This window comes from Asterias rubens, chromosome 10, assembly GCF_902459465.1.
Source record: "Asterias rubens chromosome 10, eAstRub1.3, whole genome shotgun sequence".
Lineage (NCBI taxonomy): Eukaryota > Metazoa > Echinodermata > Asteroidea > Forcipulatida > Asteriidae > Asterias > Asterias rubens.
The window spans coordinates 16,389,991-16,400,732 of NC_047071.1; the positions used below are offsets into that span (position 1 = coordinate 16,389,991).

At 40.9% G+C, this 10,742-nt stretch overlaps 2 protein-coding genes across 2 annotated transcripts; one reads left to right on the top strand and one right to left on the bottom strand.

The window, feature by feature from the left end:
• Positions 1-2,405: 2,405 nt before the first annotated feature.
• Positions 2,406-3,386, bottom strand: LOC117295708 (adenosine receptor A2a-like). Its single transcript, XM_033778423.1, has one exon. The coding sequence runs from the start codon at positions 3,384-3,386 to the stop codon at positions 2,406-2,408; it is 981 nt and encodes a 326-aa protein (XP_033634314.1).
• Positions 3,387-6,110: 2,724 nt separating this feature from the next.
• LOC117296061 (MAM domain-containing glycosylphosphatidylinositol anchor protein 2-like) lies at positions 6,111-7,772 on the top strand. The gene has a single exon (XM_033778928.1). The coding sequence runs from the start codon at positions 6,115-6,117 to the stop codon at positions 7,759-7,761; it is 1,647 nt and encodes a 548-aa protein (XP_033634819.1). The 5' UTR covers positions 6,111-6,114; the 3' UTR covers positions 7,762-7,772.
• Positions 7,773-10,742: the final 2,970 nt, after the last annotated feature.

Genomic DNA, 10,742 nt, shown 5'->3' on the forward strand with positions numbered 1-10,742 from the left:
ACAGAAATAACCAATCGTAAAATAGACATTTCCGCCATTGACACACAGCTGAAATTGTGTATTATTTAATGCGAGTCGCCACAGACACAAGGTCTGAAGGCCACTTCAAGGTGTGGGCTACAAATCAACTAATTTTCCAGGGGACGTTGCCACCTACTCCTGGGGCTAACCCAGTGTAAAGTTACAGTCCATACGGATGTAGGCTTGGGTATTACCCATAAGAAGCCTGGCTGGTAGAGCAGAATGAACTTCCTCCCCGTAACCAACTATAACAAACTCACAGGTTCGGGTTTGTAACTAACTTACAGTCATCTGTCAAAAATGCCCAGAAAGTTTCGTTTGCGTCGCTCATGAATACTGTTCAAAGGGACTAAATTCGTTACTCTCACAAGACAGAACTTCTTCAAAACACATTACTTCTTCAAAATATCTTGCATAATGACGTCACAAGCTCACAAAACGCCCTCACTGATAAGGTCAAAGGAAAACCCCTCATTGGCCGAGAGTTGTACGGTAATCGTATGGAAAATGAGTGTCCTACAGTGGACACTATTGGTAATTACTCAAAATAATTATTGGCATAAAACCTTTCTTGGTGACGAGTAATGGGGAGAGGTTGATGGTATAAAACATTGTGAGAAACGGCTCCCTCTGAAGTGCCATAGTTTTCGTGAAAGAAGTAATTTTCCACGAATTTGATTTCGAGACCTCAGATTTAAAACTTGAGGTCTCGAAATCAACCATCTAAACGCACACAACTTCGTGTGACAAGGGTTATTTTTCTTTCATTATTATCTCGCTGACCGATTGAGCTCAAATTTTCACAGGTTTGTCATTTTATGCATATGTTGAGATACACCAACTGTGAAGGCTAGTCTTTGACAATTACCAATAGTGTCCACTGCCTTTAAAGACATTGGACACTATTGGTAATTGGTAAAGACCAGTCTTCTCACTTGGTGTATCTCAACATATGCATAAAATAACAAACCTGTGAAAGTTTGAGCTCAATTAGTCGTCAAAGTTGCGAGATAGTAATGAAAGAAAAAAACATTTTGTCACATGAAGTTGTGTGCTTTCAGGACCTACGGTTAAAAAAAATGGAAACAAATTAAAAAATAATGATCAGGCGTTTCAGTGTGCGTCCGCCCTTCTCTCCCTGTCTTAAAGTTCTTTCCATTTGAATGTTTCATTCTGCTTTTGAAGTGCGCTAGGTATACCCGTTTGTGTGAAACGAGAAAGACTCTGCTTACGGTTCGAAACGTCAGGCCATAATGTGTTTCTAAATTAATAACGTCCTGAGCAAACGCACATCTTTACTTTCAAAAACAAAAACAGTTTTCCCCTCGTGTAGAGCAAGAGGACAAAACGTAAGTACTCTTTTTGATTTAATTACCGTTAAGTGCAAAATATTTGTTTCATGAAAACTCTAAATTGGTACAAAACACAATCTTCTCAGAACTTAACTTGTCTTAAATCATCCCATTAAACCACATTGAAACCACAAGCAAGTGGATTCAGCCGATGTCAAAATGATATCTTCCTTATTGCTCACTGATTGAGATCAATGGCGCACCTCAGACCGCAAGAGAAATGCTCAGACTAACTTTGGGGTTTCAAGATGCAATAAATGTGGTGAAATTCACTAAACACGTTTGGTAATTGTCAAAGACCAGTATTCTCACTTGGTGTATCCCAGCATGTGCATCGAATAACACCGCAGTGAACATTTGGGTTTGGGCCCAAAATTTGAGCATCGAAGTTGCAAGAAAATGCACAGACACAGATACATATTTACAGCCTAAATAAACACTATTAACAAATAGGAACATTAATACAAATTAATTTACCTCAAATGCTGAAGAATTAATACCTTCTGAACTTTTTCGGATTAAGAAGGACTAATTTAATTGCTGATGGCAGGTTTCAAAAAAACCAATGTGTGGATTACAGTTAACAGGTTGAATGTTAGGTGTTTTTATTGAGGGAAAACACAGGATGAGATTTAAAGGGAAGGTACACGTTTGGTAATTACTCAAACAAATATTAACTTAAAAACTGACTTGGTAACGAGCATTGGAGAGCCGTTGATAGTATAACAAAATTTGAGAAACGGCTCCCTCTGGTAATTTCCCACTAAAATAATAAAAGACTTATAGCCAGAAGTCTTTTATTCCTATCTGAAAGCACACAAATTCGTCCAACTAGGGTGTTTTTCTCTCATCATTTTCTCACAACTTCTATGACCAATTTAGCTCAAATTTGAACAGGCTTATGTTGGGATACACCAAGTGAGAAGACTGGTCTTTGACAATAACCAAACGTGTACCTTCCCTTTAAATTGCTCTTGCAAAATAAAAGACTCTTTGATTTTATCATTTCAAGTAAATCTTGCTGCTCAAGTTTCAAGTGGTAATTTGGTTTGATACATTATTGGACTGTGATTCGTCAGTACCGACGTTCTCGTCTCGTTTCCGAACACGTTTTAAGATACGACGTATGCCTTTGCGAAACTGACGGTATTTCAATGCGTAAATGAAAGGGTTGACACAAGAGTTAGTAGCTACCATGGCAACAGAGAGATAGTAAAACCATTCCGTCAGTGTCAGTCGAAAACCCAGGTTGAACATGAGAAAGATGACCTGGTTTGGTGTCCAGCAGATCACGAACGTGATGAAGACGAGCAGGAGCATCTTGAAGGTGTTGCGTCTTGCCCGGAGGAGGGACGCAGCCATGTCCGGTGCGATTGCTCCACCGGGAAGATGCTGGGCTGGTGCCGGGGCGACACGTGCCGCTCCCCGCTTCATCTCAACACCGATGCGAATGTAAGCGAAGAGCATCACTCCAACAGGTAAGAAATATTGTATGAGTGCAACTAGGATTCCCATGACCTTGGATCCAGGTATTTGATTCGGCACACACTTGCCGTTTTCTTCTCGAAAGAGGACGAGAGTGTAGATGTTCAAGCCAAATGCGAGAGCCCAACACACCGTCAAGGCTATACCGACTTTGAGACGAGGCCATGTGGTGAGTGCTGCCTGGTGCTTCAAGGGGTGAACATTGGCAAAATACCGCTCCATAGTCAACACTAATAAGTTGAAAGTAGACATAACGTACAGGGAGAAAATAAGGAAACCAGACCAGACGTGACAGATGAACCATCCAAGAGCGTTGCTTGGGATGGGGTCAGGCACCTTGACTTCACTCTTCAAGAGAGTCATCATAGAACCCAAGAAATCGATCACTGCCTGGTGGAAGATGAATGCGTTTATGCGAGTTTGCATGGCTGATATTTTCCAAATGACAACACAAACCAGAGCATTGCCGATGATGCCCAGGATACATACGATGGTCTGGTAGATTCGCAAAGGAGGAATGTCCTCCATGTTCTTCAAATCATTTATTCAAATGGCTTCGATAGCACGCCATCTATCATTCAATGTATCATTTGCAGCGATTTCAGATTTTGCGTACTGTGGCGGCTTGAGTAAAGTTGACAGTGACATAGTTTATACACATTACAACAAAAAGGGTAAAAGGCTGAATGAAATTATGTTTTTCTGAAGAGCATGGTTCTATCGCCCATCGTTCCATTTACCCATTTGCAGCAATTTCAGATTTTACGGAATGTTTTATATAGAACAGACTGTCGCGGCTTGAGTGAAAGTTGACCGTGACATGGTTATAAACATTACAAAAAAATGCTAAAAGGTTGAAGAAAATGATGTTTCTCCGAAGAGCCTGGTTCTGTCAGTCCATCGTTCCATTTACCCAGTTGCAGCGATTTCAGATTTTACGGAATGTTTTATATAGAAAAAAAAACAGACAGTCGCGGCTTGAGAGAAAGTTGACCGTGACATGGTTATAAACATTACACAAAAGGCTGAACGAAGTGATTCTCTCTGAAGTGCCTTGTTCTATTAGTCCATCGTTCCATTAACCCATTTGCAGCGATTACAGATACGGAATGTTTAATATCGAACAGCGACTGCAAGACTTGAGCGAAGTTGACCGTGAGTTTATTCCTTACAACGATCAGTGCTAAAATGTTCAGTTAAAGACACTAGACACTTTTGGTAAATTGTCAAAGACCAGTTTTCTCACTTGGTGTAATCCAACATATGCATACTATATCAAACCTGTGAAAATTTTGACTCATTTGGTCATCAAGTTACAAAAGAATAACAAAAGAAAAACCACCATTGTCGCACAAATCCGGTGTTGTCAGATGCTTGAACAAATACTACTGATGACATCAGCCCTGAAGCCTTTTAATATTTGAACAAGATATTACCTCTTTCTAAACAGCTACGTCATTTCATAGGGAGCCGTTACTCACAATCAACATCTCTTCATTGCTCATACCCAAGTAAATTGTTATGCTTACAGTTATTTTGAGTAATAACCAAAAGCGTCAATACATTACAGACTGAAGGAAAGGGCGTATTCAAGCAATATCTCCTGAGTGTTCGGTTTTACTATTGTAGTCAACCTATTTCACCAACAGCAATTTAACCCCAAGGATGTTGAGTTCCAGAAGTATTTCTAAAAATTGTAGCCTGTGAGTGCTACAGACAGTCGCTGAATAAATTTGTTGATAATTGTATGCTCAGCAATGAGGCGCACCAAGTAACTGCCCAAACAATGCTAAAATTATTTTTGATAAATAGGGGTCAATTATGTGCCTATGGGTAAGTGAGTAGGCCTAACTGGTATTCAAATAAAGAGAACAATAAACAATTTATAAAAATGTATAAACCCAAGTCACCTCCCTTATACCTTAAACTGGATAATTTTGCACCAACTCCTAAAAATTACAATTTATAGAAAATGTTTGTATCTTATACAAGAACCTAATTAAATGGATTTGAAACGCTAGTATACTTTGGATTAGTACATCTCTATGACTAATTATTCTACTGTGAAATTCCACAAAAAATGGGACTCCTTCAAGTTATTGTGTCAAGGTTAACACTTTTGTATGAGTTATGTCGGTCAACTTTATATTTTGTTTCGCTGTTATAGCTTTTTAGCTTGTTTGTAAAGTGAGGAGTTGTTTTTAGTTTGAATACATAATTACCTCCGTGGAAAAGAAAAAAAAACTAACCAACGGACCAATATACTATACATTGTATGTTATATTGTATGTTATACGGTAATTAGCCGTTATGCGCACGTGGATTTCACTCGACAAACAAATCTTTGTTTTGATTTTACATCCTATAAACACCCTTCCAAATGTACTCAAAAGCCGAATCCAGACGATAATAAAAACTTGCAATGATCATCCTGAAAGTGTTAGTCACCAATAGCATATTAAAACAAAACAACGATCACCCTTAACTTTTAATTCGTTTACTTAAAGAGTAAAATGATAATTAAAGGTTAATTTCAGTGTTTAAAAAAGGAAGGACCCCCCCCCCCCTTCCATCGATTGGCAACATAATTCATGAAGCGCTTACCCTCCCTATATCTCAGAAAAGAGCGCCTACTCTGGGTGTTTTATGAACCTCGGAAAAGAAAAGGAAGTGCGCGCCGATCAAAAACAAAATGGCGGATCTGACGTCACTCCTTTTAGTTTCAATGGATTTTTTCCTGAATGCATTAAGAATACCAGTATCCATAACAAACTTTGCCTGGTCTCCATGTTGTGTGCTACTTGTAAGTTGAAGATGAGCTATTTATAACCAAACTGTTGTCCCATGACATGGCCCTTTGACTCCTGTAGGAAACAGACTAATTAGATTAGCGTGGCTCGGGCTGTTTTTCTCTCTCCCCAGCTTGTCCCGGGAACGAACTGACAAGAGTAGCGGGGCCGGCCTGTCAACCTGTACCCGCTTTCTTAATCAACTGGAGTTCCTGAGACGGTGTGACGAAGCAGCCAGCCATTGGTCAGTCAGTTTACAAGTCACTTTATAATGGGCTGACGCTTGTGTTTCTGACTCAGTTTTTTTCTGAAGGTAACTGACTTTGTGAATTGAAAGTACCCGGGTTGTCAAGTTGTGAACTGCCATACTGAGATTGCCGCGTCGACTGCTTGGGGAAAACTCAGACTCAGTCTCCCACTTCTTGGATATTTATGATATTTAGTACGAGTGTCTACCTAGTACAGCGATGATGTTTTCTCCACGAGTGTGGCTACTGGTGGTAGCCGTAACTGTGTATTTTAGTGGCGATTTGGCCCAAGCTACATTCACCATGCTACCGGCAGCCCATACCACTGCCATCGCCGGGGAGACGATCACGCTAAACTGTTCAGCTCTGAGCTCGTCGGGCATTGAAATAATCTGGTCCAAGGGACGAATCCACTTGACGTACCGCATGAAACTATCGAAGGGTCTCGACAACGACGTGCGCTCTCGGTACTCGCTCACTGGAAACAAAACTGCCGGAGAGTTAAACTTGAGAATCGAGAACGTAAAGAAAGCAGACGCCGGTGATTATCAATGCTTATACACCGGGGAACATGGCGGGGAGACATCACCACCGGCGACTGTGACAGTTTTGGTACCACCAAGGGCCGAGTATCCTCTATGTCACGTGCGAGCCCAGGCAGCGATCAGCGGGACACCTAGCACTCTCTGGCCCGGTAAAGGTGCCGAGTTTACCTGCCAATCCTCCGGCGGAGACCCACCGGCCTCGCTGCAATGGCTGCGTGGAAATCATTCGATACTCGAACCGCAGACATCCAATATAGTGTACGAGAGGATACTACTCCCTGAGGACAACGGTGTGGAGTTTACATGTGTGGCGACGAGTCAGGCCTTGCGGCAGCCGAGGATCTGCACCGTGATGCCCATGAGGATCCCGCCCGTCGTGCAAGTCAAACCGTTAACACGGATGATCATACCGGGAGATAACGCAACGTTCCACTGCGAGGGGAGTGCCATTCCGCACGTAGAGTCCTACTCGTGGCGCGTTGCCGGTCGAGATGTCCCCGACGATCATCCCGACTATTCATTCGCCAACCAGAGACGACTTTTAACCCTTCACGACGTCAAATCATCCCACGATAAGATCGAGGTGTCGTGCAAGGCAAGTACCCCTACTGGTATCTCTAAAAGTGCCTCCGTAAACATGATCGTGACGAGGATCTACGTGCCACCACCGACCGAAACGCCCACCGGCGTTGAATTCACCCCAACACCTCCTCAAGAAGGTCCTGGCGGTAGACCAAAGGTAAACGATAATGATATAGATAGCATGATAAACGGTGAACTCTTTATGATAATCATAACCATCTTCGGAGCCTTAGTGGTCTTGTTACTTATCCTGGCCGTCGTGATGGGTTGCTGGGCGCTGAATGCTAAAGGAAAGCGACCTCAGACACAGAAGAGACCTAGGGTTGAGTACCACGAGTCAACGAGTAACACCATCGACATGGATCCTCTACCGCTCCCTACTCAGCTCATCTACGAGCCACCAACCACCATCTCATCCGACCCAGTGGTCATCCCAACCCCGCCCAACGCAGCTAACAACGAGGACGCACCGGGCTACATCTCGCAGCTCTACTCCACCCTGGACAACAACCGGCTGCCGGCCAGGACCGCGTTCGTCGGCTTCTCCGACCGTCCCGTAGCGCAGATTACTCCCACGCAAGGCGTGGCATCCACGCTACCGAGAATGAGCAAGATTGACAAACCCACCGGTGTGAGCAAGCCAACGATCAAAGAGTGCCCTCCGTCATTTACCATTCCAGAAGAAAACGATTCACATCCCGAAAAAGATACCGACCTCAAAAAGGAAGAGAAGAAATAAACAGTATTTATTCAGACACCCATAAAAAAACGCGTCGGAAATCTAGACGCGCGATCATAAAAAGACACGGTTTTGAGGCCTCAGTCTTAGGATTGCGCGCAAGATTTCCGACTATAAACCGGCCTTAAGACTGTAAAACATGACGCTGTCACAGCACGTACAAAAATGTTCAAAAGATACACCCTCAAAGGATTGCCTTGTAAAAGTCATTTGGGGCCAGTCTATGTTTTCAACCATTGTCTTCAAATTATAAGGACTGCTTCAACACTGCCTTATTTATTTAACATTGCCACATCAAAAAATAAGGCGTTTCAACTTCACAAGCCGATAAACTATACAATCACTTATAAGCCATCTTAACACTATTTAGGTTTGGGTAAATTTGTCTGAATACACCCAAACCAAACAGTGTACTCCTTTAGTGTCAACCATAACAAGGCTAATAGTGGGTGCGTTCGTTTAGCTTCCCTGTGTCGACCCCGGTGCGTGTGGCGTTTTTTTTTTAGGACGAACGTGCACAGATAATTACCCACGTTCGTCCTGGGAAAAAAAACCGCCACACTCCGGGGTCGACCCAGGGAAGCTAAACGAACGCACCCACAGTAGTGCAGCAGGGACCATGGGCAACATGACTTAAGTTAAGCATATGATGACAAATTGACAACACTTTTTAGTCGGAAGCTTATTACGAATCGTCATGGAGAATAAGGGATGACCGTCCTTGGGATTTGCGCCTTAGTGACAGTTTTGTGACTCAGCCCTCCCTTGCATCTGTTACTTTTCTCTGACACGGGAAATATTCTGAAACCCTTTAAAGACCTCGATGAATAAGAACTCCTTCTGCAAGACGGGAAATCGGATATTATTCCCTTAGTGGTTTGACTAATAAATATACACTGAGAAACCATGCTGTAGAAAAGAATCAACAAAACTAGGAACAGGGTTTTGACAGCTGAGGGCATGGTAATCTTTAACTAACTGAAACCCGGTTCATACTTCCTGCGAATGCAATTCGAGTTTTGACGTCACAAATTCGCAACGAATAATTAAACTGTCTTCAACTGCTACGAAACATTCGCTGCGAACACAGCCATGTGACGTCAAAGTTCACTTCACAATCACATTCACAGAAAGTATGAACCGGGCTTCGTCCTTCGAAGACAAGACATTTCAAAAACCTTGCACAAGACAAATTCTGTGTGAAACACATGTTTCTTTTGCCCAATGCCGCTTTCTCATGTATGAATTGTACTTTATTTTTGACATAGTTATTTAAGTCTTAGACAATGTGCACTATTTGTTGTTTTATGAAAGTTCTAGACTCAACAGTCTAGATTGTAGGATGGAGGGAAACATGCACCATTATTATTATTATTATTATTATTATTATTATTATTATTCTAAACCTAAACTCTATAGGGGCCTACAAAAACTATTTTTGAAATCATTCAAACTCGTCTGTTTCATGCCATTACGAACAATCAATGTTATCCTTTCAGATAATAAGATACTCAAGATTACTGATTTGTTCTCCCTCACGATATTATGTGTCATTTCCATTGTTTTACTACACACAGCATTGTTTTAAACTTAGTTGCGTATAATTACTTAACGTATCTTAAGTACAAACGGTAACCATAAGCGTGCACGCCCTTCACAACTAATGTGACTTAACGACCGCAATGTGGAAATATTCAGAGTTGGTCTAGGATTTGAAACTTTGCATGGTGGAAATACGATATAGAAAGGTTTGCAGTAACACCATGTAATGACTATCTCTAAATGAGTTGGGGTGGTTCTGAAAAGAACCGTTGGTTTCAACTCGACGTTTCGATCTGTATGCTCTGATCGTCTTCTATTCAGGGTTGGGCATAACAAGTTTTTTTCAAATGCTTATAACTTGTTTTCAGAAAAAATTGTCGCCAGTTTCTAAACTATATGGAAATATGCTAAATCAATAAGCATTATGTAATGGAAAACGATTTATAAAGAGATAATCCCGCGGAGACAAAACTGATCCCCCAAAAATTCCTCAAACAAGTCTAGATGGCAGAACTAAAAGGCCCATCTCTTTTAAAGATACCAAAAATGAGCATTATTTGTCGGTGTAACCTTGAGGAGATTTTCAAAATCAGGAGTGCATCTTTGCCTTGGTAATTTACAACGTATTGATTCCTTCTTAGAATTTTTTTATAAACAGACACTAAACTTCCTTTTAAAAAAAGAAGTTTTTAAGTAGGATTTGAAACTTCGCATGGTGGAAGTTAAACTAAGACAGGTTGCGGTAAAAACACCATGTGTAAATCTCTTTTGCGTAGTGTTGGTTCTGAAAAGAACTAATAACGATTCAACGTTTCGATCAGTATGCTCTCTGATCTTCTTTTGGAGAAAGATGTGTTTAGGTTTATACTTTGAAGCCTATCTGATGAACATTCAAAATATCTTCTGTAAAATATAACTGTAATTTTTAGTCGTACATTACACTTTTGGATTTTCATGGTCTGGAACACATTGTTCTGAATCAAAAATTCAATTAGTTTTCCTCATTTCATCTGCTGAAAGCTAGCATGCAATTCCAAAGATACCAAAGGAAATAATATCATCTTTTTAAATATAATTTATGTTTAAAGGATTTGGGTACTTTTTCAAAATGTCCATAGATTTACATTAAACTTACAGGGTTTGAAGATAATGATAGTGGAAAGCTTCCCTTCAAATATTACTTACTGAGGTGCTGTAAGTTTTGAGAAATGAGTAAAACAATGTAATGAAAATACGTTTGTAAATGCTTAACATAATTTTGGTCTCATGAGACCAAAATTATTTTCATGACATTGTTTTACTCGTTACCCCAAAACTACAGCACCTCAGCACGTAAAACTTTCAGGGCAGCTTTCTGCTATCATTATCTTTAAACTGTGTAAGTTTAGTGTAAATCTGTATACATTGTGGGGTTTTTATCCTACAAAAAGTACATACAC

Excerpts from the sequence above, each read along its gene's own strand:
- LOC117295708 (XM_033778423.1), bottom strand. The coding sequence starts at position 3,386 with ATGGAGGACATTCCTCCTTTGCGAATCTACCAGACCATCGTATGTATC.
- LOC117296061 (XM_033778928.1), top strand. The coding sequence starts at position 6,115 with ATGATGTTTTCTCCACGAGTGTGGCTACTGGTGGTAGCCGTAACTGTG.